Source organism: Podarcis pityusensis (genome assembly GCF_964106645.2).
Source record: "Podarcis pityusensis genome assembly, chromosome: 1".
NCBI lineage: Eukaryota > Metazoa > Chordata > Lepidosauria > Squamata > Lacertidae > Podarcis > Podarcis pityusensis.
In genome coordinates this window covers 5,225-30,950 of record NC_138028.1, presented here as the reverse complement: position 1 = coordinate 30,950, position 25,726 = coordinate 5,225, and the positions used below count along the sequence as shown (strand labels likewise).

The following is a 25,726-nucleotide window of genomic DNA, read 5'->3' as shown; positions in this document are numbered from 1 at the left end:
TTCTGCGGGGGAGCGGGGAGAGAAACTAATCTGCTCTGGCGAAATGCAGTGTGTGTGAGATGAAGAGCAGCTTGTTAAAGGCTAGAAGGCAACCATTGAGATGCAGCACAGATACAGAAGCCACAGGAAAAGATTATGAAAATAACTTTATTTTCCTTTAATCCAAAGTTCAACATTTTGCATATCTCTCTCTTGCTTTTTTGAAATAGAAGCCATACAAAAAAAGCCAGGAAACACTTCCAGTCAGCAGGTTTACCTTCCACAAATGCATTTTTAAGTTCTGAAGCAAAGTCTGCCCACCAGTTTAATCCAGTTTATAATTACAACCCAACAAATGTGTCCCCACTTCTGCACACGCCCTGGCATCGCGGTTCATTCAACCTGGCCATTGGCCCCAGCCTTTGGGCATCTCTGCAAGGAGCATCCAGTACCATGTTGTGGGGTGGGCTCCACAGAGGGGCAATGCCCCACCCAGGGGACACAGAGAAAGAAGCAATGATCAAGCAGCGCAACACACCCACACCCAAGGGAGCTTGAAAGTACTACCTGGAGGAAGGTTTTGAGTGAGGAACACTCTCCAAAAGGACAACAGATGCTCCTTCATCACAAGCAAACCCTGCAAGGAGGCTTAAAAAGCAGCTTTCCAACAAAACCCAGGACCATGCAAGCACCAGTGGTAAAATCAGATTTCCCCGCCCCCACTTTGCTGTGTCAAAGTTGTCCTCACAGGAGGTCTGCGGTAGAGTCTACCCCCCACGGACTAAACGGCTGAGGTCCTCCAGAGCATCCCCCCCCCCACCCCTCCTCTGTGGGGCAGATGCAGCAGCCATAAAACTCCCATGAAAGCTGGCCCTTGGGCTGTGGAGGACCACGCAACTTCAAGGACGGTTTGTGCTGCCCTGAAGAAGGCAGATCTGAGGCAGCCAGTGAGTTGCAGTTTCAGACCACGGAGCAGACACTACAGCTGGTGCAGCAGAGGCATCAAGTGGCGGTTGCCGTGGCAGAGCTGGCTCCGCCTCCCCCGTGCTGGAGGCGCAGCTTCCCTGCTTTGGAGAGGAGACGGCTGTCTCTAGCAGTCCTCGCCTCTGCCGGCTCAAAGGCGTAAGAGCCCAGAAACAGGTTCGGGGGGAGGCTGCTGCCAAAGTAGAGCTTGCTGTTGGAGGCCACGGCCTGGTACCTCATCAGCTCCAGGAAGGCAGGTGTCAGTTTCAGCTGCACAGGGCAGGGGGAGAAAGGAGGAGAACGAATGAGGCAAGGATTTCTGTGCCATGAGCATCCACGGGATACTCACAGTGCAGCCATCCTTCCAAATGAGCAGGAGTTCTGTGTTTCTGAGGCAAAATCCTTTTCCTTCTCCCAGAGGATGGCTCAGGATCTACCCCCAGCACACACACGGGCAGCCAAGAGTCAACACCCACCTTGTTTGAGGCAGCTGCTTTCTGGGCCATGTAGAAGTTGGCGTCAGCCTTCGCCTTCTCTCGCGCCAAGAAAGCCGTGTCTGCGAAGGGACCAAGGAAGGCAGCTCAGGAGAGAGGAGGATCACCAGGGTGCCCCATGGGGATACGGCCCTGGAAACCCACAGGCCCTGCAGATCTGTTTTTCAGGCTCAAGCAATCTGAGCCACTGAACACAAGTGAATCTGGAGCAAAGGAACCCCTGCCTTGGGCCACCCCCAGTGGCATCCACAAGGCGTCAATGCTCAACTATGGCCAGACACCCAGGCTGCACCCGGACTTGGCTTCTCAGTCCCCAGAAGACAGGCAAAGTCCCAGTGCTCTGCTTGGCTGCAGGCAAAATGCTTGTGGGTAGCACAGTCAGAGACGCAGGGTTATTTGGCTCACAGCTTCTGCTTTGCAGGCAGGGAGGAGGTAGAGGTAAGGGCTGCATAGCTACCTTCAAGCTCAGAAATTTGCTTCTCCATCAAAGTCTCCATGACCCTCTGCTGGCAATGAATCTTTGCCACCTGAGCCTCCTTCTCTGCTTCTGTGAGGAGAGAGCAGTCAGTCAAACACCAGCAGCCAAGGGCACCAATGCTCCAGACCCGGGCAAAGCCGAGCCCCACAGCCAGCGCTCCAGGACTCCCGAGAGGCAATCTGTGGCAACAGCGCTCTAGCAGCAGGCAACCAAGAACCCCAAAGGGCCCACAGGCCTGGCTTGCGACACATCGCCACTGGGACTTCACAGGCCATGTCCTCTTCTCAGAAAGGCCCTGCTGGGCCTGGGGAAAGAAGACACTCTGGCCTCTGCCAGAAGTGAAGCGGTCACCACAGGCCCCTCTCCAGCCTCTTGCTCCAGGCTGTCTTTGCAACCAGGCGCTAGCAACTGTTTGCCATGTCAAGCAATAAGCTACACAGCTGCCACAGGATTCTCGTTCCGCATTTGCCAGAAACTGATCTTTTATTGCAGCAGCCTCCACACTTCAGAACTCCCTGTCTATTGACACCAGGCAGGTGCCTTCATCACTGTGGCCTTTTTGGCGCCTGCTAAGAATATTTTGTTTAAGACAAGCCTGCCCAAAAAATGTAAGATGTTTTATCCATTTTTAGCTTACTGCTGGTTTCAATTCTTATCTAATTGTTTTAAATAGCTGTTTTTAACTGCTTTTACTGTTTTTTTCATTTTATGCATTTCATAAACCACTTTAGGGTTTTTTAACAATCACATGGTATATAAATTGTATGAAACAAATATGGCGCTGTGGAGTTCCGTTTTTCATGAGGTTTGCAATGCATTTTCCTGAAATGCTTTTTGGATGTGTCTAGATCCAGCCAGAAGCCTAGAATCTAAGGTCTTTGTGCCACACATGCCTCCCCAGCCTCGCCATTTTCTGTCCCAAGGGAAGATAAGGGACCGGGGGTGGGGGGAAGAGAGAGACTCTCCCAAAGGGAGTCTGGTTACCTATTACGGCCCTTTTCCTCTCCGTCTCGGCCTCCTTCTCCACCACTCTCTGCTTCTGGGTTGCTATCAGGAGCTTCGTCTTCTCTGCTTCCCTGAATGGCAAAACAGGAAAGGTCCTTCCCTGCTCATCCCTGGTGTGGGGCCCCAGCCGCCTTGGGAAGGAAGGGGCCCTGGGAGGGGGTGGCTGCCCCCCCCCTGCTGTTTGCATCCCAAGGTGCTGCGCAAAGCAGGAGCTTGGCCTTTAAATCCCCTCCAGCTTTTGCCCTGCTCCGGACTCACGCGTTTCCTTTTTCAGCACTGGATCTTGGCCCTTCCCTTCACTAGACAGAATGTTTTCTCATTCAGATACATGGCGTGTTTGGGGGGAAACCCAAAAGATAAACATTTGCACTTCAGAGTGTCACGGGACCTGAAGCTGCCCGAGATGTTTTTCCTTCAGCCTTCCAGACACGTCTCTCGGCCTGCTCTACCCAATACCTCCAGGCACCACTGGTGGTCTCCAACTCCTGCCATCTTCCGCTAGTTTACAGCAGTCCAACTGGCGGCCACCTACTTCTCCATATGCCAGAATGTAAACCCCAAACCCCCCGAATAACCATCTCTCTCTTCACATGCCCGTCCCTCCGCCATAGAAGGGCCAGACCTGAGCAATCTCAGGCATAGCCCAGAGCAATCCAGCAACAGCCTTGGTTGCTCCTTTCCTCTTTGCAGGGGCCTGGCAAGGAGAGACACTCCGCTCTGATTCTCCTGGCAACTGCAGGGCAGCCCAGGCCTGAAAGCCCTGAGAAGGAGACATCAAGCAAAGCCGCCTGAGAGGCGCTTCTCCCACCCTGGCCGTTGCATCAGCTGCACAGAATGGGGAGAGACCTCTGAGAAAATGGTGGGCACAAATCCACAGAGGAGGAGGCTGTCCATGTCTACGAAACCACGCTGTGGCTGTGTACTACCTTCATTGCCGGACGGAGGAGATGCCTCAGGAGAGCAGGGGCTGAGGAGCCCAAGGGGAGGTGAAAACTGGTGGAGTTCAGGTCCAGCCTGCCTGCCAGGGCTTCCCAGAAGAGACGTTTGGTTGGCCCCCGTGGGAATCCTGAAACACTGGCCTAGAGCTCCTCCCTGGCCCTATGCTTTGGCCTGACCTTTCTCTGATGCTCTCAGCAAATACTCACACAAGTTCAAAATCTCTTCGGATGGCTTCTGGGATCTTGGGCTTCGTCACACGCACTGCCTGCACACACACAAAAGCCAGCAGACCTCATAAGACTGCAGCAGCCCCCCAAGTGCAAGCTCCTCTGCTGCAAAGAAAGGAAGCAGCCCCCTGCATCTGGGCCCGTCCTGCTGGACTGGACCCCCCAGCCAGCAATATGGCAAGTTTCCATTTTCGACAGAGGGAAGCTCTCTCTCCTCAACCTGCATCCCCACGCAGAGAAGTGGGCTAGTCCTAAATCCACCAAGAGCCAGGAAAGGGAAAAGGGAAGGGGGCATTACCTGGATGGTGAGACCTGGAGCCATGGCATTCAGATCCTGCTGCAGGGCCAACTTCAGATTTTCATCTATTTGATCTAGGATTAGGGGGAGAAAAGATGAGAGGCAGCATCAGCCAAAGAGAGTCTGCTACACAAGAGTCCCAGCATTTCTCCAGCTGGCTCTGTGCTGCCTGCACTGACCAGCCGCAATGGCTTCATGTCAGTCTCACTGGAAACACTGCCAGGACTTGACCCACAGGAATTCTGCATGCACCACAGATGTTGCGCCACTGACCACATGCACCCCCTGTGCCAACCACAGGCAAGAGTCAACAAAGACACCAGACTGCCCTGCCAACTGCCCAGCTGTGGACAGGGCCCTCAGGCAACCCAGTCGAAGATTCCCAAAAGCAGAGAATCGGATCTGCCAGACAAGCCCAAGAACAGCTGGCAAAATATCAGGATGCCATAATAAATATTGTTCTCACTACCAAGAGTAATTCTGTGGTGCTTAATGTGAAGCAGAATACTTGAAACTCAGACTGGGAGCTCTGTGGGTGTCTCTACACAATGCCCAGCTGCCAGCTGCATCTCTCTCCTAAAAATATTCTTCCTCCTTCAGAAATCCCAAATTCCCCAAGCACTCCATCCCAGTCTGGTCATGCAGCCTCTTACCCTGCCTGCCAGACATCTAAGGAAACAGGAGTGCAGATTCTGAAATTGGAGCAGGTCCAACAACACAAAAGGCTTCTGCATTCCTCCTGATCCAGCACCTCAGGAGGACCGGGAAGACCCAGCTCTATCTCTCCTTCAAATCAGAAACAATGAGGGCGGTGAAGGTCCTGTGTGAGGGTCTGGAGGCAGCTGGCAGATGGTTGAACCTCGACAAGACAGAAGTACTGTTCTTGGAGGACAGGGGTGGGGGACTCCCTGGTCCTGAACGGGGTAACTGTGCCCCTGAAGGACCAGGTGCACAGCCTGGGAATCATTTTGGACTCACAGCTGTCCGTGGAGGCGCAGGTCAATTCTGTGTCCAGGGCAGATGTCTACCAGCTCCATCTGGTATGCAGGCTGAGACCCTCCCTGCCCGCAGACTGTCTCACCAGTGGTGCATGCTCTGGTTATCTCCTGCTTGGACTACTGCAATGCGCTCTACGTGGGGCTACCTTTGGAAACTACAATGAATAAAGAATGCGGCAGCTAGACTGGTGACTGGGAGCAGCCTCCAAGACCACATAACACCGGTCCTGAAAGACCTACATTGGCTCCCAGTACGTTTCCAAGCACAATTCAAAGTGTTGGTGCTGACCTTTAAAGCCCTAAACGGCCTCGGTCCAGTATACCCGAAGGAGCATCTCCACCCCCATTGCTCAGCACGGACACTAAGGTCCTCCTCCAAGGATCTTCTGCTTGTTCCCTCACTGCAAGAAGCGAAGTTACAGGGACCCAGGAAGAGGACCTTCTCAGTAGTGGTGCCCTCCCTGTGGAACACCCTCCCTCCAGAAGTCAATGAAATAAACAACTATCTGATTTTTAGAAGACATCTGAAGGCAGCACTGTTAAGGGAAGTTTTTAAGGAATGATCTTTTTATTATTTTTTAGGTATGTTGTAAGCTGCCCAGAGTGACTGGGGAAACCCAACCAGATGGGTGGTGTATATATGAGAAAATATCATCATCATCATCAGGTGAGAGCTGGAGGACAAAGTCCTGACTGAGCAAGAGGCACAAGATCTCTGTGGGCTTCCTCTTCCATGCCGTCCCAGAAGAGGAAGGAAGGAACTATGTAAACATCCTTGCTCCATTTCCAATTCACTGGATGTGCTTTGGGGAAACGGTACCAGCAAAAGCAAGCCCCCCGTCACCTGCTTACCAAAGAGCTCAATGTAGACCTCCTGGAGGGTGTGGGCACTGCAGAACTGGTTGAGCTCATGATGGACTTTGTTGAAAATGAGGGTCTTGTCATAATCTGCAGTGTAGTTCTTCACAACATCGTATACTAAGAAAAGGAACAGCAGAAGTGTCACTGGAAAGTCACTCTGATGCCATTGGTGCTCTCTCACCTGTCAGGCAAATTCAAGATGCTGGTGCTCAGCATTTCTTGAACACATAGGAGCTATTTCTCTGAATTAATCACAATTCCTAACTAACAATTGAATATGACTTGTAAGTATAAAAAGTTGTCCACACATCTGAAGCCGGATCCTAGCTATATTTACTCAGAAGGAAGTCCAACTGGTTTTAGTGTGATTTACTTGCAAGAAAGTGTGCTTAAGGCTGCAGCCCCAAAAAGATGGCAGTGGCCTAATGAGCAAATGTCCTAATTTTTACTCAGCAGTTCCAAAGTGAGCAGCTCTAATGAAAACATTACAATGTGATGTTACAGGAGACTGATATTTTTCTTTCTATGTCAACTGCAACTGAAAGCTTCTATACAGAAGTCCACCTTTACAAGTCCAGTGAGCAGCAGTTCCCAACATCCTGCAACGCCTCGCAGGGACTGTGGTGAGAGCCAGGCCCCAGCGGGAGTCAGTCTCTGCTTTTTCCTAGAAGCCGAGCTGCCAAGCTTCTTCTCAAAGCTCACCCTCTGCCATCCCCAAGAAGCCCTGTCCTGCACTCCTTTTCCAGCTGGTGCCCTTCCGGACCCCACTTCCCTTCTCTTCCCCCTCCTCCTGCCGCCCCAGCCACTCCCCCCACCAGAACAGCTCTGCCCACTGCCTCCCCTGCAGGTGCCCAAGGAGAGTCTCTCTGCCTGCTCAGCCTGCCCCACACAGACAAACACGCCTTTGACTCTGACAGATTCAGAAGCAATTTAGCCTTTACGGCTGGACCAAAATCAGTTCCTTCGGAGGGTGTAAGTCTCGCTCATGCCAGTCACCAATAACAACACTGAAGAGCATCAGCTTCCGGACCCACCCCTGGCTGTTTTCCATCAGCCCAGCAATCCTTACTGAGCCAACATCAAAAGTCAGGAACAGTCAACAGGAAACCCTCCTTTTCAGCAACATGAGCTCCTCCAACTTCCCTCTGCAAGCCCCTTTCCACGCCCACCAACCCTCCACCTCCCTCAGCTCTTGCTGCTGGTGAGCCCACCCGCCCCTGTCTCCGAGGGGCTCTGCTTCTCTCCTTCCTCCAGGATTTGCTTTCAGGCACAGGAAAAGGAGCCATACCTGCATGAGGAGCCAACATGTTCACCACCTCTATCCGATCAATGTAGATCATGACTCCTCCACTGCAAGGAAAAAAGGAGGAAGATGAGCTATTGCCACCCCTTGGGGCAAACTCAGTTTCCTGGAGCCTTTCTCTACACCAAGAAGGAGAGGGGCAGAGACAGCGTGCACAGAGTTTAAGTGCAAGAGAGCCGGGGGTGGGCAGGGGGCTGGGGGCTGGTCTGAGGCAGCTTCCTGCTCTCATCTCAGGGTTAGAACCAGGAGACCCTAGATAACCTTTGGCCCTCAACAATGGGCACAGGAGCGAGTGGACAGACCGCCCAGCTGGGCTGCTGCACCAGCAGCACTTCCCTCCACAACACAAACTCCCGCCAGAGCCAATGACGACAACAGCAATGAAGCCACCGGCCGAGTGACTTGGAACAGACGCAGGTCCCACGGTTATTGCACTGCTATTGGCGCAGACTGAAGGTTAACCTACACCTCTACTGAGCAACATGCAAGAGAAAATGAAGAGGAAGCAACACAGGACTCTGGAGGCAACCCCAGCTCCCGTCTTTGCCTTCACACTGCTACAACTGAAAGACTAGGTAGCCTGGCTGCGTCCAGCAGCTGCCAAGAGCCAGACTGGGGTGCCTGCCATACACCTGACTAACCCCCCCCCCCCCCCAGAGAAAGGCCAGCAGCCCCACAAGAGAGCATCTTTCCCAAGATGAGCCTGTTGGCTGCTTGCAGCTTCCATTAAGCAAACTGCCTTTGAGCCCTTTGGTTCCGGAAGAGATTCCTGGCAGAATCCTGCCCAACACATCTCACTGAGCAGCCAAGAAGCAGAGCCACTGATGGGGTCCTGGGTGCTTCCAGCCCAGAAAATGCCGCTCAGGCTCCACCGCGCCCAGCCTAAGGGGCTCCTCCCTGCACAACCTCCGACGCAGCAAGAGCCATAAAAAGGGCGACCCACCTGGTCCCGCAAGGCACGTTTTTCACCTCGTCCGTTTGCAGCGTTGTCTGAAACAGAAGAGAGACTGAGCAGCCCCGCGAGGGCGGAGGGTCCCTGCCAACCCCAGAAGCAGCAGCAGCGGCAGGGCTGGGGGGGGGGGAGGTCCCGCCTGCTCCTCCCCGGCAGGAGCCCCGCGCGGGTCGGCAGAGGCCCCTTTCCCTGCCGGGCAGCTGGCAGGGCGGCGGCTGCCAGTCCAAGCTCCCCCCCCCCCCGGGAGATACAGACCTGGACGGCTCTGGGCGTGGTGACGAAGGGCAGCATGAGGTGGTAGCCCGGGCCGCTGAGGGTGGCCAGCAGCGCCCCGCCCCTGGGGAGAGAGAGGGGACTGAGCGGAGAGGCCGGAGGGGTCGGGGGGGTCCCGGGGGTCTCCCTCCCGCTCCCCTCACCTGTAATAGACGGCCAGGTGGCCCTCCTGCACCTGGTGGACGGAGGCGCCCAGCAGGAGGAGCAGCGCCGCCGCCGCCCCGGCCAGACTGGCGCCGGCCCAGCGGGGCGGGCGGGCGGGGAGGGAGCGCGGCGGCGGCGGCCCCGGAGGAGCCGGGCCGGGCCAGCGACGGGCCTCCCCCTCCCCGGCCAGGCCTCCGCTGCTCCCGCCGCCGCCGCCGCCGGAGGACATGGCGCTGGCTTCCTCCTTCCGCTCTCTCTCGCTCGGAGCCGCATGCGCAGAAGCGCCTCCCCGCCCCGGAGGACTTTGGGCGACGCACCGCCCGCCCCAGCCGGAAGCGCCCTTCCGCCGGAAAGAGGAAGCGCGAGGGAGAGCGATGGCGCCCGGCGGCGCCCTGAGAGTGTGAGCCCCAGCCAGGCCCGGCCGGCCTCCCCTCCCTCCCCGCCCGCCCGCCCGCCTCCTCCCTCTCGGGGCTCCGGCCCAGGCCGCCTCCGCCCGCCTCGCTCCCCCTGACGCGCCTTCTCTCTCTCTCTCTCCCCTCCAGGCTGGTCTGCGGGGACGTGGAGGGTCGCCTGGGCTCCCTGTACAGCCGCGTCCAGGCGGCGCAGAGCAAGAGCGGCCCCTTCGACGTAAGCGCGCCCCTTCCCCTCGTCTCCTCCGCGCGCGGCGGGCGCCGAGCCTCCTCCGGGCCTCCTCCTGAACGTCTCCCTTGGTCTTCTCTTGCAGCTCCTCTTGTGCGTGGGGAACTTCTTTGGCTCGGCCCAAGACCCAGAATGGGAGGAATACCAGACGGGAGCCAAGAAAGGTAGGGCGAGGAAAACGGGGAGCGGATACAAAGCTGGAAATGAATGAACTGCAGCTAAAGTCTTGGGCTCATTTTTCACATGGTCTAGGCCTTATCTGTAGACTGCAAAAAACAAAGCCATGCTTCCCCTGCCCGCCCCCCCCCCCCAGGGTCCTCCTATCTTTCCACTCTGTAGTTTTAATCTGAAATCTTAGGCGCACTCCTGCACCTAGAGCTCAGAAACTGCTCATGCTAATGAAATTCCCTGTCACAAAATGCGCACAGAACAATGGGCGTTTCAAACCCTGACTCCCAGCCCCTCTCCCTCACCTCAGGCTGTTTTCCAGCCAAGGTGATGATCTGTGTCTGGGCTGCAGCCCTTCAGACTTTCACTGTGGGGTCACACATCTGCATCCTTCTCCCTGTGAAGGACCCCTTTCCATGTAGGAAGCTCACTCTCTTTCTAGCCTACACCACAGTGCCCAGTCATATCTTTTTCAAAAGCCAGCCCTTTCTCTGAAATGAATTGTCTGTGGAGAAAGAAATAATAATTAATCAATTTACCGTATTTTTCGCTCCATTGGACGCACCGGACCATAGGACGCACCGGATCATAGGAGGGGGAGAACAGGGAAAAAATTTTTTTTCTTGTTCTCTCCCTCTAAAACAAGGTGCGTTCAAGGTACCTAATTTTTTTTGGGGGGGGGGAATAAAGAAAAAAAAAATTCCCTCCCCGGGCACGGGGCAGGCGCGGGGGAAGCCCGAGCTTCCCCCGACCCCAGCCCCCAGAACAGCCTGCTATCTGCAAGCCTAGGGAACCGAGCCGGTCTCCCCAGGCTTGTGGAGAGGTGCGCGAAGCCCGGGCGCGCTCTTCAGTGCGCACCAGGCTTCGGAATGCAGGCAGCTCTGCGCTACTCTCCGGAGCCCCGCGTGGCTTTGCGCCGGGATTGGGAGGGTGGCGCGGAGCTGCAGGAAGCCCTGGAGCGCAGGCAGCTCCGCGCCACCCTCCGGAGCCCCGCGTGGGGGTCTGGAGGGTGGCGCGGAGCTGCAAGAAGCCCTGGAGCGCAGGCAGCTCCGCGCTACCCTCCGGAGCCCCGCGCGGCTTCGCGCCGGGATCCGGAGGGTGGCGCGGAGCTGCAAGAAGCCCTGGAGCTCAGGCAGCTCCGCGCTACCCTCCGGAGCCCTGCGCGGCTTCGCGCCGGGATCCGGAGGGTGGCGCGGAGCTGCAGGAAGCCCGGGAAAGCCTGCATTCGCTCCATAGGACGCACACACATTTCCCCTTCATTTTTGGAGGGGAAAAAGTGCGTCCTATAGAGCGAAAAATACGGTATACCCCATCCACCTGGCTGCATTTCCCCAGCCACTCTGGGCGGCTTCTAACAAAAGATTAAAAAGACATTAAAACATCAGTCATTGAAAACTTCCCTAAACAGGGCTGCCTTCAGATGTCTTCTAAACGTCAGATAGTTGTTTATTTCTTTTACATCTGATTGGAGGGCGTTCCACAGGGCGGGTGCCACCATCAAGAAATAACAGCCCTGCAAAGTTCATCTCATTTAGGCCACGGTGGCTTTGTCTCCCTCAGCTCCTATACAGACATACGTCTTGGGTGCCAACAACAGTGAAACAGCACAATGTTTTCCAGATGCCAGCGGATGCGAACTAGCGGAGAACATCACTTACCTGGGTAACTTTATGCTTATTGTTTACTACATTTAATTAAAAGGAAGGGGGGAAATGTCTGAGAGTAGCTTTATTTAAAAAATAAAGGTAAAGTTACCCTTGACCGTTAGGTCCAGTCGCGGATGACTCTGGGGTTGCGCGCTCATCTCGCTCTATAGGCTGAGGGAGCCGGCGTTTGTCCGCAGACAGCTTCCAGGTCATGTGGCTAAGCCGCTTCTGGCGAACCAGAGCATCACACGGAAACACCGTTTACCTTCCCGTCAGAGCAGTACCTATTTATCTACTTGCACTTGATGTGCTTTCGAACTGCTAGGTGGGCAGGAGCTGGGACTGAACAACGGGAGCTCACCCTGTCACACGGATTCGAACTGCCGACCTTCTGATTGGCAAGCCCTAGACTCTGTGGTTTAGACCACAGAGAGATACAGAGAGATAAATCAGTTAAAAGCCAGATTTAAAATGATGCACCATACAGAATCTTAAAACTGTTCGTCCAACAATCCAATGAAAAGGACGATCCCTCCCCATGCCCACTAAAAGATGAGCACCACAATGGAGGTGAAGAACCACCAAAGCCCAAGCAAATAGAAAGGTTTCAGGCTTGCACCTAAAAGCTGACGAGGGGAGGAGGAGCTGACTGCTCTTGGGACTCAGGCATGGTTTGGGCCCCAATTTAGGGCTCTGTGGGAACCATATTTTGTATTTCCTTCAAACCAGCAAAACCAGAAATTGTTTCTTTTTCCAAATGGAAAGTTACTGTGCTAAATGAGATTTCTCACTTGGGTCCTTCCTTGCTGGGGTCTGGGCTTGGGAGCACGGCTACCACCTGCCCTTTCTTTGGTGGAGAACAAAGATCTTTGACCTTCAGCCTTCTTGTTTGGAGGACAGGGATGATGTCCCTCTGACCTCTCTCAATGCTCCCAAGAAGGTGATGGTGTGGGGCTCGCCAAGGTTTCTACCCCTGTTCACTCAGCCCCCCACCCCACTCCATGCCAAGCTACCTGACCCAGGAATTGAATGGGTCTTAATGCAGGCATCTGCCAGGCTCTACCAGGGGCTGGGGAAAGACTGGGCATTTTTACTGGCCAGGAAAAAGTTCTTTCCAGCGCAAGGCAGAGAGGCTCCTTCCCTGTCTCTTGAACAAATCAGAATTCCAACATGTACACCCAATTAGGATCTTTCTGGTTCTCCCTGTAGAATTAATTGTGTCCAGGCTTCAGGCATATTGCTGGTGTGTCAAAGGGTTTGATCCTGACTGTTGTGTTCTGTGCTGTGCATGTAGGACGTAAAGGGGTCTTCAGCGGCGCCTCTGGGCTGCAGATTGCCTACCTCAGTGGGACTGAGTCCACAGGGGGGGAACCAACTCCAGCCCACTGCTTCAGCACCAAGGATGTGACTGATCTCAAAACCTCCCTGCTGTCTGCCTCTAAGTTCAAAGGCGTAGACATCTTGCTGACATCTTCTTGGCCAAAAGGAGTAGAAATCTTTGGAAATAGCCCTGTAAGTATCCAGTTTTGGGTGGGAGGGGCTTGTATGTTCTGTTCCATAGAAATCCACATTCTGGATTGGTGGTGGTGGAGATTGTAAATCTGTGCTTGAAATTATACACCACTTTGGAAAAGCAGGAACAGTAAGGAATACCACAAAGTCAACTGAAATAAAAATATGTGGTGATGTGCAATACTTGAACCCAGAGGATGGCAATAGATAAATGTGGCTCAGCGTTGGAAGAAAATAAATGCTGACTACAAGAGTGGGATGCAGGCATAATAAATAATTTTTGCAGTGACAATAAAGGAACAGGAAATAGCCCAACCCTTTCTAAAATGGAGAAAGGAAATGCATAACAGTATATCCAAAACTGTGGTAAACAGTTATCAAACCAAATGCTGTCATTGTTTCAAAAGTCTGAGAGAAGAGGAAAGTCTCCATTAAATTGAGAGCCAGAAGGCCAGATGTGCTTGTGGCTGGAGACCCTTCTCAGGCTTGGGGCCACCATGGGGAAGCCACCAGGCACCAGCCTGAGATCAGACGAAGGGGGGTGCAGCACGAGGCCCCCTTCAGAGACCTCCACAGGTGAGCTGTTTACCATGGCAGCCAGACAGCCTTTCAGCAGCCTGGCCCAGATGTGGAGGGGGCTGTGCTGGAGGGAGAGGCTTTCTAGGAAGCAGGTTTACTTTCCCCAAGAAAACAATCCTTTCCTTCTGCAGTTCACAAACATGGGCAGAGGGGGACTTTCTTTCTTTGGGCTGCTAACAAATCCACAGAAATGTGAAACAAAATATGTGTGTTTGTGTTTTAAACAGGGTGACATAGACACTAAGAAATGTGGCTCCGGCCTGGTGTCTTTACTAGCTGCGAGTCTGAAACCACGGTACCATTTTGCTGCCCTGCAAAAGGTCTATTACGAAAGGCTTCCCTACAGGTACGCAGAGCCTGGGATCGCAGTTTGCTGACTGGCTGGTGTCTCTGTGTTGATGCAATCCCATGCATTAGGCCAGGGAGGAATATTGTTTATTATTATTATTTATATGATAACTATTGCTGTGCATAAGTGGCCTCTTGAAATTCTCCAAGCAGTTTCTTTGCATTGAGTCCTCTTGGAGAGGCAGAGGGGGAATCTGCTTGCTACCCTGATGTTTTGGGATTTTATAGAATTCCAAATTTGTTCTGCATTGATGGTTCCACCTGTAGCCCATCTCGTGCCCCTCCCATAACTGGGAAGTGGTGCTGTGAAGCAGGACACCTTTCAGCGTGGGAGTTTTGGAATCTCCTTTCCTGGAGGCTTTCAATGAGTGACTTGCTGAGCTGCTCTGGAAGAAGCTGAACTCTGTCCAGATTCCATGTTGACCTGTGCATGGGACTTCTTTGGTTTCTCTGATTCCTGCTGGAAGTGGCCTCACTCTTCTCTTCTGCAGGAACCACGCGGTTCTCCAGGAGGCAGCCCAGCATGTCAGCAGGTTCATCGCCTTGGCCGGGGTGGGCAATTCCGACAAGAGGAAGGTACAGAGAGTTCCAGGGACCCTCCTGTCTCCTCTGATGAGAATTGTCAAAGTAATCACCGTTTCATTGATGGAAACAAGTCAGTTGTTTGTGTTTCTCCTGACACTCTTTGCTGTTCGCTTTCTCCAGTATCTCTACGCCTTCAGCATCCTCCCAATGAGCTCCATGGAGCCTGCAGAGCTGGTCAAGCAGCCGCAAGATGTGACGGAGAACCCCTATCGAAGGCCTGGGGGCGGCAAGAGCTGTGCCCACCTGCTGCCGGATGAAAAGGTACTGGGGGTGGGGGCTGCACACGTGCATTTCCAGCAGAGCCCCCCCCCCCCAATTTGCCTCTGCATTGGAATTGTCTTCACAAACTTTAATTGGCTTATCACTAGTGTGTTTCTTGCCCTGAGAGGAAGGTGGGATATAAATCTGGCATGTTTAAGAACATGTAAGGAGAGCCCAGCAGCAGGATCAGGCCAAAGGGGACCCATTCATTCCCACATCCTCTTCCTCTCTTATGGCCAGCCAAGTGTCCACTATGGGGAGCCCCCAAGTGGCACGCCAGCAACTTGCGATGCCCAGCATTTGGGATCGGGAGGGTTGGCCGTTTCTGACCGGCTGGGTGATAGGCACGTGGGGGAGGGAGGTTGCGGAGCTGGTGGCTTCAGCAGCCAGGGAATGGTCAGTAGAAGGAGCCATTCTCTTTTCTGCTTCCAGAAGATCCTGGCCAGAATTCACTTCATGCGCAACAGGACTGCCACTCCCCCCCCCCCTGCATCCCCCAAAAACAGCTCATGGGGGGAGGACAGGGGAGGTTGTTCCACCTGGGGAGCTGAGATGCTTTCTCAGACACAGCCTTCATCCTGGCACAACAATGAGTTCCACTGATCTCTGCACTGCACAAGAGTTGAATTTGGATCATCTCCCAAGTTTCCTCCGAAAGAAACTTCCAGCAGGCTGTGCCCTGTCTGCTCGTCCTGCTGCTCACTATTTTGGGGCTCCCCAGTCCCGCTTTGCAGCTCCTTCAGAAAATAGTTTTGTTCCTAGGGTTCCAGAGGAAGGATTGCCAGGCCTCAAGGTACATGGAAGCATGTACCTTCCCCAGTCTGCTCTCCAGATGGTGGCTTGACAGCAGCCCTTCTCCTTTCCTCTGCAGGAGGAGCCGGCTCCCCAGTTCTTCTTTGACTTAAGCAGCAAGCCAAAAGGAAGGAAGCGCCGACCAGAAGGTGGGGAGGGGCAGCAGCCCAAGCGTGCCCCCGGCAAGCCCCGTGAGTACCGGGCCCACACCTCTCTCCATGGGCTGGCAGCCCCTCGGCCAGTCGGGGGACAGAGGGTGGACCCTTCAGGCCAGGAATTGGATTTGCCTTTTGTGGGGTTGTTTCCGCACTTCTTCCATGGAGACTCTGACTGGGCAGCAGGCAGAGAACAGAGCCACTTAAGGGGGAGGCTCTAGACTTGCTACTCACTTGTTACAACACAGTACAAAACATAAAGGTAATTGCACTACACCATTAAAGAGCACACACACACAGTGGAGGCAGCAGCAGGCGACCTTGTTGGGGAATGGACTCTGCAGATGTGGAGCCACAGCAAAAAAGGCGCTTCTCTTGCACCACCCTCCCAGTCTCCCTCAGGGGGTCTGGCAGGTCTCTTTTGTGGGAGAGGGGCTCCAGAAGATAACAGGGTCCTAATAATAATAATAATTTCTTATTTATACCCTGCCCATCTGCTGGGATTGTCCAGCCATTCTGGGCAGCTACCAACAGGATGATAATACGAATAAGAATAATACATGATAAAACGTTAGGGCTAATCCCTAATTCACAAAGAGCTTCCTGGGTCAAAACCAGCCCTTTGAATGAAGCTTGGAAGTGTCCAATCACTTCCAAGCGGAGCTGCAACAGGATTCACGTTATAGGATCTGCTTGCCTCCAACCTGTCAACTGTCAAGCAGCTGCACAAATTCAGCCTTCCAAGCCGCTTCCAAGGGCAGCCCCCCAATGAAGCACATTGCAGTAGTCCAGCCTTAGGTTGCCAAGTTCCCCCTGCCCAGAGGGTTCCCGTTAGGCTACTATCCTATGCTGAGAGAAGGGAGTTGTCTGTGGCTGGCTGGTGAAAGAGTCTTCCCACCTTGGATGGGCTTTTGATCCTCAAGGGAGTGGGCTCCCTTGCCTGAGTCAATTTGAGCCCCCTCGTAGCACATGCCGGTTCTCTGCCTGTGGGGCTACACCTGAGATCCCCATTGTGCTTGGGAAGAAGCAGTGGCCATGCCTTGGGGGCTCAGGGGCAAGAAGCGAGAAAATGTCAGCTTCCCCACATGAGTCCAGTACAGCCTTGGCCTGCAGGAGGGTCTTTCTGGAGGCCTGGCCCACCAAGTTGCCCAGAGGAAACAGTGCTCTTGCTGCCTCCTGCTGGCCATCCTGCGACACATGTGTGAGTGTTTGTGTCTCTCCCCCCTCCACCTGCCTGTTTAAGCTCTGCCAACGGCCGCCTGCTGGTTTTGCCTTGCTAGCCCAGAAGTCGAGAAGCATTTGGTGGTGAGCATCGGCACGCACGTGAGTCTTTCTTTCTGCCTTGGTCCCTTTCGGAGCTTGCCGGGCATTGTGTGGGTCTGAGATGGACTCACAGCTGAGGACAGGAGTTGCTGCAGCATGACTGAGATGCAGCGAGGCTGGCCATGACTTGGCCTCCTGGAGGGGAGGCTGCTGGGAAGCCTGGCAGGGAGGCTTGGTTCCCTCTTAAAGGACTTCCCGGGGTTTTCTGTCCCGTCCCTGGATGCTCTTGAGCTGCTCTTTGGTATCTCTCAGTGTGCAAGGAAGCAGCAGCTGATCCGGGGAAACCTCAGTATGACCACAGGGAGAGCCGCCTTGGGACTCTGGGCTGCTTCAGCTTTGACCCGGCTGGTGTCACTGCCGGAGCTAGCGGGGTGGGGTGCTCACCCTTTGTGTTCCTCTGCGCCTGGTTCTGCTGCAGTGCTACCTGGCCCTAGCCAAAGGAGGCTTGACTCCAGACCACGCCCTCATCTTGCCCATTGGGCACTGCCAGTCGATGGTGGACCTGGCATCAGAGGTGGTGGAAGAAGTAGAGCAGTACAAGTCCGCCCTGAAAAGGTTCTTCGGGGCCAGAGGGAAGAGATTCGTGGCCTTTGAGAGGAACTACCGCAGTCAGCACCTCCAGCTCCAGGTGAGAGGCCTCTGGGTTAGTCCCTCAGGAACCGGCGAGGGATGGCCATGGGCGTAAGAGCAGTGGGGTGCTCCTCCTTCCTTCCTTCTGGGGAGCAGATTGCAGTTGCTGCTGGGCTCTCGGAGCCTGGGCAGCTGTTGTGGCAGTTCTGCGTAGCCGGCCAGAGACAGTGTCTGAGCGGCGTCTGGCTGTCACAGAGAGTGTGGAGGAGGCCAGTTAGCGGAGGGCTCCTGGAGGGTGCAGAGTCCCCGGCTGCTGCTGCTCACCTCCTACAGCTACAGGAAAGCTTTCCTTTCCTCAAATTTCATAAGTTTAAGCCTGCAGGAGAGGCTCTCTGCCTTTCACCATGATGACAAGCTGTGCTGAGGGACGCCTTGTGGGCCCCTGTGATGGTACTCTCAGCTTGCTTTGCAGTTCTGCTCTTAGGCTGCGATGCACCATGCCAACTCCTCTGTGCTGATTCTCATCCCCCAGGTGGTTCCTGTTCCCCTGAACTGCTGCACTACGGAAGACATCAAGGAGGCCTTCATCGTCCAGGCAGAAGAGCAGCGGATCGAGTTGCTGGAGATCCCAGAGCACTCGGCTCTCAAGCAGGTAGAAGGAGCACACCAGGGTCTCCTGGAGCCACGAGGTCCATTTCACCCGTAGCGAGGCTGGAGCTCCCCCTCCTTGGAGCAACCCCTTTGGGTGGGCCATGCTCAGAGACGGCTGGTGGCTGCATGGAGCCACCTTTTTATGCAAAATTCATCTGGATGTCCAGGAATCAGAATTGCAGGGTTGGAAGGGACTTCAAGGGTCATCTGGTCCAGGAATCACAGCTAATCCAGGGGATCTCAGTCACTAGTCCTTCCTTTGCCGCCTGCTCCATGGTCACTGACTGCAAAGTGGCTCACCTAACCTGGAGCCATTTCTGCTTCTCTCCCCATCAGCCGAGGGGGACACTCAGAGGGAAGTAGGCCTATAGCAGGGCCCGGGGGGGGGGCAGGTGTAATCAGAGGAAGGCCTGAGAGTCATGGAGGCCCAGCATCTGCTGCTGACAGATCCTGAACGGGAGTCCTTTTGGCTTCCCCTTCCTAGGTTGTGTGAAGACTCCTCTTCAGTAGCCATTAGGGCAGCTGCCCAGACCATCTGTGTCCTGGGCCAGCCAACAGAGCCACCCACCGGGGGGGGGGGGTGAGGGAGTATTGGCCTCTCCATCACTCTGTGGTTGCTTTAAGGGTCTCCAGATTTCCTGGGTCCTGCTGCAGCCATGAATAATAATAATACAGTGGTACCTCAGTTTTTGAATGTAATCCGTTCCGGAAGACCATTTGACTTCCAAAATGTTTGAGAACCGAAGCTGCAAGTTGGCTGCAAGTGGGCAGGGTCCTACCTTACCCCTGGCATATTTGCTGCCTTTGGGTCAACGGGCAGGATAAACTTAGCAAATAACTTGCTGAAACCTCTTCCAAGGCTGGGCCCAGCACCTCCAGCTCAGCCTGGGGCTGGCAAGGCAAGGAGGAGGCTGCTCTGGTGTTCTGTCCACTCTGAGCCCTGGGGTCCCAGCAGCGGAAATGCTGCCCCAGAGACGTTCTGAGGCTTTGGGTTTTGTCTTTCAGATAGTCCAGCCAGGGACGCCTTATTTCTATGTGGAGCTCGATAATGGGGAGAAGCTCTTCCACCGTATTAGGAAGAGCTTTCCCCTCCAGTTTGGAAGGTTTGTCATTTGTCCCCACCCCCAGTAACAGGGGCTCTGCACATGCTGGGTGGTTGCTGAGCCCCAGGATTCTCTTGGTCAGAGAATCCTAGCATTGCAGAGTTGCAAGAGATCCCAGTTGTCATCCAGCCCAGCCCCCTGCGACGTGGGAATCTCAACTGAAACCACCCAGCCTCTTCTTGGAAACCTCCAGTGTCTCTGCCCCTTCAACCTCCCCCAGCAGAAGAGTGGTTTGGGGAGGGGGCAGGAAGCCAACTGCTCTGTGGGCCTGGTGGGGTTGGGGGCGCTTGAAGAGAGCAGGCTGGGCTGACGCTTTCCTGGGTGTCCTCTCTCTCCCCTCAGGGAGGTCCTCGCCAGCGAAGCCATCCTGGCCATGCCTGGGCGGGCAGACTGGAGGAGCTGCCAGGCGGGGCAGGAGGAAGAAGCCACGGCAGCCCAAGACTTCCGCCAGGCCTTTGAGCCCTTTGACCTCGCCCAGGAAGATTAAGGGCCAGGGCGGGAGTGAGCAGGCGGCAGCACAGACCGGCTGGATCCTGCCCTCTCTCTTCCTGTGAGGAGCCTCCTTTCCCTCCCTGCGAGGGCTCTTCTTCCACAGCCACAGAGACTTCCTGCGTGGAGGGAGGGTGGCCAGCCACATCCACCTGACCTTCCCCCCCCCCACCCAGGATCAGCTACCATTGGCCTGTCTGGCTTCCAGAGCAGAGGTGGCTGCTGGGTCTAAGTGGGGGGCCTGCGCACAACTCCAGATTGTGCTGTGGAGGAAAGGAAGGCAGCTGGTCCCTCTGAAACAGAGGCAGACTCACCCCACACCGAGCATCTCCTATGAGGTTCAGGGAGAGAGGGGTCTCTCTCTGCTACAGGATCCTCCAGGGCACCCAGGCAGGATGGGCATTAGAGGCCATGGCAGGACAGACTCCCCTTCCGCTCTTCATGGCTTTGTTTCAGCTCAGAAGATGCTGCTCCTTGTTTCTGCTGGGAAATATTAACTGCCAGCCAAAGGCGGATTCCTAAGGATTGCTCTGAGGAAGATGTATATAATTTGAACATATGTTGGATTGTTGTACTGTAAAAAAAAGTGTTTTGTCATATTGTCATAAGAAAATCCTCAAATAAAAGGGTGTTTTTATATATTTAAATACATGAGCTGAGCCCATCTGCATCTGGCTAGTCGGTTGGGGCTATGGGTGTCAGAGAGGGAGGGATGTGGAGGGGAAGGGGTGGCTAATGGCTGCTCCAAAGGACCTTCATTTCATACCAGCCGTAATGTGACAGTCGGAGGGTGTTGCCTTGTGGCTCCCTCTGGGCCCACTGACCTTCCCACCCATGGAGATACCAGCTGGAATGAGAGGAGCATTTTGGCTCTTATCAAATCATAGAATCGTAGAGTTGGAAGGGACCTTGAGGATCATCTAGTCCAGCCCCCTGCAATGCAAGCATAGGCAGCTGTCCCATACAGGGTTTGAACCTGCAACCTTGGCATTATAAGCACCAGGCTCTAACCAGCGGAACTCGGGGGAAGTGTCAGCTTCGCCTTTGAGCCAGTGCCAACGACTGGGCTCAACCTCTTCAGCCCCGACTGGGCCAAGCGAGCTGGAAAAGCACTCTCGGAGACCTTCCACTGCAGGGAGCAGGTCTAAGTGCTGTGGACTCACAACTTAGAGCTGTGAGCACCAAACTCAATTCCAAAAGTCAGCAGAGTATGAACCACACGAACGACAGCTCTGAAGTATAACTTCTTTTATTCTCTACAGCTACTGCATAAACTAACTAAAGACTAATCAGAGACGCTGGGCTGCATGAGTGTTACAGCTGCTTGAGCAGTCACCTTATCTATATACAGATAACACTCAGACTCACTTTGAAGTCAGGCTGGAGCGGAAGAAGCAATGAGCAAAATCCGCCCCCTCCTTTCTGAAACATTTGTCAGCAGATTCTTGCAATGGGAGGGGTGAAACATCCTCAGGGAGATGGTCTCTTTTGAGAAAATTCTTCAAGGAAGGTCTGCTAACCTTTGCCTTCCACAGCACCCTCTTAAGGTGGAGGGTAGAACCCTTTTAAACTGCCATAAGAGCAAAATGCTGCTTTGGGGTGTTGTGCCGCTCTCCTAACACCCCATTCACAGTTTATATTCACGGTTCAGGAGGGCAACTTACTTGTTGAGTGTCCCTGCAGAAAAACTTCTTAATGGTAAATGAGAGGTACGTCTTTCCCAGAGCATTTCTGAAAATACATCTTTAAAAATATAATGACAACGAAAAGTGATGAACAGTTTATTATGTATGTTCTTCTGAGCTCTTCCTAGCTGCTAATTAGCTAGGCTAATGGATGCCAATACTAGTCCGTCCATGCAGTTTCCTCCTTCCTTTGTTGGGAGGTGGAGCTAAGGGAAGGAAGGAGAAGGTTCTGTAGACAAGCCAAATTTGCATTTCAGAGAGACATGTTTGAGTGAATGCCCTTAGGTTTTAGATTCAGGTAGCTAGCCGTGTTGGTCTGACGCAGTCAGAATATAAAAAAACACACAATAAATTGTCCAGTAGCACCTTGGAGACCAACTAAGTCTCTTCTGGGTATAAACTTTCATGTGCACGCACACTTCTTCAGATACACTGAAACAGAATTCACCAGGCCCTTATATATAGTGGGAGGGTGGGGTGGAGTTTTTCTGTTGTGATAGGAATTTTGAGGTCTAGATATATGGTAATGTTCATAACTGCACGTACATAGATCAAGCACAGGAAGACTGACCTGAAGCCATTTTTTGATTCCTAAACTGAGCAAATGTTTCTCTGCATGGTCAAAGTGGAAAAACCTCCCCATTGTCTTTTCCTTCACAAATCCTGTCTTAAGGGTATGTCTGTGTTTGAATAAGGGTGTGAGCCTTATCATTACAAAAGACTGGCCAGGCTCCTCAGGCAATCCAATCAAGTAACCTGCCAGACAGGAAATAAACAAGCGACAGGAGAAAAACAACATGCAAATGTTCTGTTTTAGACCACCCTTCTGTGATGTACCGTATTTTTCGCTCTATAACACGCACCCGACCATAACACGCACATAGTTTTTAGAGGAGGAAAACAAGAAAAAAAAAAATCTAAACGAAACAGTGGATGTATGATTTTTGTGGTTCATGCTGTGGCCACAGACATGTGATCTGATGGTGGTTTGGGGTAGCCCAATGCAAAAATCCTGAGGATCCATGTGGATCCATGCTTTGTACCCACGTTTTTGCACCACTGTGGCCCCAGGCAACAGTGGGTGCATGATTTTTTTGGTGCAAGCTGTAGCCATGGACATGCTATGTGATCTGATGGTGAATTTGGGGTGACCCAATGCAAAAATCCTGAGGATCCATGTGGATCTGTGCTTTGTAACCAGGCTCTCTGTCCTTCTCTTCTCCCCACTCAGTGGCTCTTCTCCCTCTCGCTGTTTCAAAGCGAGCAAAGCGAGCCACGGAGGAGGGAAGGAAGGGGAACCATGGATCCTCTGCTCACGACTGCAGCAGATCCCCCCGCCATCCGTAGGCATTCGCTCCATAACACGCACAGACATTTCCCCTTACTTTCTAGGAGGAAAAAAGTGAGTGTTATGGAGCAAAAAAATACGGTATGTATAATGTTTCTGGGGGTGGTCTTGATCTACAGGAGGGGAATTTCAAAAGTCTTTATAAGCCCTTGCACAGCATTTTGGGGGGTCCTCCTTTCCTGCGAGTGAGGGGAGCACCCTGTTGCAACAGATCAATAAACGCTTACTACAGTGGTACCTCGCAAGACGAATGCCTCGCAAGACAAAAAACTCGCTAGACGAAAGGGTTTTTTGTTTTTTGAGCTGCTTTGCAAGACGATTTTCCCTATGGGCTTGCTTCGCAAGACAGAAACGTCTTGCAAGTTTGTTTCCTTTTTCTTAACACCGTTAATACAGTTGCGACTTGACTTCGAGGAGCAACTCATAGAACGCGGTGTGGTAGCCTTTTTTGAGGCTTTTAAAGACTTTGGTGATTTTTGAAGCTTTTCCAAAACTTTCCCGACACCGTGCTTCGCAAGACGAAAAAAATCACAAGACGACAAAACTCGCGGAACGAATTAATTTCGTCTTGCGAGGCACCACTGTAGCTGCTTTGCTTCTCAATATTCTCTGGTTGGCCTCTGTTATTTTCTCCTACCAATAGGGAACCTATGTAAGGACTCTATATGGGCTCTTGGATACCCCATAAGGGAAAAGGGCATATTTTTATTTACAACACTGTCTCATTACATATGCTGATCCAGGGATAGGCAACCTCAGCCCACCAGATGTTTTGGGACTACAACTTCCATCATCCCTAGCTAACAGTACCAGTGGTCAGGGATGATGGCAGTTGTAGTCCCAAAACATCTGGAGGGCCGAGGTTGCCTATGCCTGTGCTAATCATCTGCATACTATCCCTTGCTTTTTCTTGTAGGACTAATTGCAGTTGTTAACAGTTGTCAACAGGTTTACCATACCCTTTGAGTCTATCACCCATCTCCTACTACCCTCCTGAGAAAAACCCCACCCCACCCTCCCACTATATATAAGGGTCTGGTGACTTCTGTTTCAGTGTATCTGAAGAAGTGTGCATGCACACGAAAGCTTATACCCAGAACAGACTTAGTTGGTGCTACTGGACTTTTTATTTTTTTATATTTCGACTGCCCTTAGGTTTGTTCAGGTTAACTGCAGAATTCCGCCCCTCCCCCCCTTTTTTAATTCAAGCAAGGAGGCAAGCTCCCTTTGACAACAGAGTTGTTAGGCTTCCGCCAGGCAGCAAAAGCTTACCAACACTACCCCCACCTTCTGTTGCTTTTTCAAATATGCACTTTGCTCAACGGTCCTTGCTATTAATTCATTTTTCTCTCTCCTTGGCTACTCTGCTTCAGGAGTAGGGAGAAAAACCCACCGCAAAACATGGTGACAAATTATAATGCTAAATATTCTTTTCCTGTACCTCAGTGCCTTATTCTTTCAACTTCTTGTCCACTTGATTTGGCTAACAAATAGGTTTCAACCTGTAAACAAGTGATTTGCTCTACAATTAGACCATTCCTTTTTTCTTTTTCTGTCCACCCCTTCTTTGCCTGCCTGCTTGGACGCATCCCATGTATGGGCTCATTGGTTCTTCTGCTATTTAGTGCCTGTGATGTTTAAAAGCAATAAGCACACTGAGAGTTTATAAAAACTGTAAGGTATCACTAAAAGCATGCAATGCCTCTATTTATGCTCTAAAATAAATGTAAACCAAATGATGAGCCAAAATGCTAAGAAAAATGGCAGGAAGGTTCATTAGCTGGTTAAAGGCAGTTGGGGAAACTAACCTTCCCTATCCCTTTTTCTTTCTTTTTTTACATTTTCCAATATTGCAGATTTGCTCCAAATTGCAGTAAAAAATAGTAAGATGGAGAAAACATGCACGTGTTCCTCCAACCTAGGAAACCTGATGTCTGTTGTGGACATGTGCAGATGTATTCATTCAACTGCCCAGCACACCAGGAGGGCCAACGTGAATAAAATAATGAGGGGCACAGGTAAGCCCCGCCATGCAATGCCCTCAAATATTTTATGGGGGGGGGTAAAGGTACCTTGACCCTTAGGAGTTGGCTCTTATGCGACTCATACACCTGTGGATCGTTCCTATTTTTAAAAAATCTATCTGCACTTCTGGCACCAGAGTTTGTCTCCTTTGGGGGCTTCTGAGGTGCCCTCCAGCCAAGCACTCAGCACACAAGGTGCTCTCTTGGGGGAAGCGGAGCCCTTTGCCGCAAGGCGACTTCGCTGTGTTTGTCCAAAGCAGCAGCTCCTGTGCTTGTCTTGCGTAAAAGAGCCTTTGAGAGCCACTCAGGTTGATAAAGCCGGGTTGGCGCCATCGCCGAATGGCGGACTCCCTCCGAGCTCCGGAGGGAGCCGGCTCGGCAGGGGCTGGGTCCTACCGCGCCGGCGACGCGGGGACCCTTAAAAACCACGGGCACGGGGCCCGTGGACATGGGGACTCGGCTGGTACCGTCAGCGCCCTCCCGACTCGTGAAGGAGCCTTTTTAAAGGCTACGGATCGGGTGCCTGGGAGTGGCGTGGTACTTTGAGTCTATCGCTTCCCCTGCCGAGTGCAGCCGCATGCCATTCGTCGGAGAGCGCTGGCTTCTTCCATTTGAAATTCGGACATTTAACAAAAACCCGTGAGTAATTGGGTAACCGGGTACAAAAGGAGGAAAAAAAAAAGGAATTTTTTTTTTTTCGGATTCGGCACGAGCGGGGGGGATCTAAAAAGGAAGTCAGTCCCCTCCCTGATTGTAAACATGCTAAAACAAGGACTGAAAAACCAAGATCAATTCTGAAGTTTATTGCTGACTAAAAATACCAAATTCCACGATGGAATCATTACAAGAATTGTGCTGGAGGAGAGTCGAGGGTGAGAGGGAAAAGGCAACCCCCCCCCGAGAACCGGGGCGATTCAGAGAACCTGGCGGAGAG

The 25,726-nt window shown here is 52.9% G+C and overlaps 2 protein-coding genes across 5 annotated transcripts; one reads left to right on the top strand and one right to left on the bottom strand.

The window, feature by feature from the left end:
• Positions 1–128: 128 nt before the first annotated feature.
• Positions 129–9,048, bottom strand: LOC308469359 (erlin-1-like). Its single transcript, XM_080991688.1, has 11 exons — positions 8,914–9,048; positions 8,753–8,834; positions 8,489–8,535; positions 7,531–7,592; positions 6,234–6,359; positions 4,384–4,457; positions 4,065–4,123; positions 2,899–2,990; positions 1,894–1,983; positions 1,419–1,498; positions 129–1,212 (listed from the first exon to the last, which is right to left on the bottom strand). Exons 2-11 carry the CDS (start codon positions 8,786–8,788, stop codon positions 982–984), a joined length of 897 nt encoding a protein of 298 aa, XP_080847814.1. The 5' UTR covers positions 8,789–8,834; positions 8,914–9,048; the 3' UTR covers positions 129–981.
• A 78-nt stretch (positions 9,049–9,126) lies between these two features.
• CWF19L1 (CWF19 like cell cycle control factor 1) lies at positions 9,127–20,382 on the top strand. 4 transcript variants are annotated; one of them, XM_080976856.1, is made up of 14 exons: positions 9,127–9,314; positions 9,457–9,541; positions 9,639–9,717; positions 11,282–11,383; positions 12,662–12,879; positions 13,686–13,804; positions 14,298–14,382; positions 14,512–14,652; positions 15,524–15,635; positions 16,843–16,904; positions 17,341–17,550; positions 18,025–18,144; positions 19,149–19,246; positions 19,589–20,382. In XM_080976856.1, exons 1-14 carry the CDS (start codon positions 9,142–9,144, stop codon positions 19,731–19,733), a joined length of 1,749 nt encoding a protein of 582 aa, XP_080832982.1. In that variant the 5' UTR covers positions 9,127–9,141; the 3' UTR covers positions 19,734–20,382. The 4 variants fall into 4 exon arrangements, with proteins under 4 accessions (XP_080832982.1, XP_080832981.1, XP_080832980.1 ...); XM_080976855.1 differs by having other exon boundaries at positions 16,843–16,922; XM_080976854.1 differs by having other exon boundaries at positions 14,298–14,652; positions 16,843–16,922.
• The last annotated feature ends 5,344 nt before the right edge of the window (positions 20,383–25,726 follow it).

Excerpts from the sequence above, each read along its gene's own strand:
- LOC308469359 (XM_080991688.1), bottom strand. The coding sequence starts at position 8,788 with ATGCTGCCCTTCGTCACCACGCCCAGAGCCGTCCAG. Across the intron at positions 2,991-4,064 it reads CGAAGAGATTTTGAACTTGT|GGAAGCAGAGAAGACGAAGC; the intron begins GTGAGTATTTGC and ends TTTGCCATTCAG. Across the intron at positions 1,213-1,418 it reads AAGCAGCTGCCTCAAACAAG|CTGAAACTGACACCTGCCTT; the intron begins GTGGGTGTTGAC and ends TGCCCTGTGCAG.
- CWF19L1 (XM_080976854.1), top strand. The coding sequence starts at position 9,142 with ATGGCGCTGGCTTCCTCCTTCCGCTCTCTCTCGCTCGGAGCCGCATGC. Across the intron at positions 15,636-16,842 it reads GCGTGCCCCCGGCAAGCCCC|CTCTGCCAACGGCCGCCTGC; the intron begins GTGAGTACCGGG and ends TGCCTGTTTAAG. Across the intron at positions 18,145-19,148 it reads AGCACTCGGCTCTCAAGCAG|ATAGTCCAGCCAGGGACGCC; the intron begins GTAGAAGGAGCA and ends TTTGTCTTTCAG.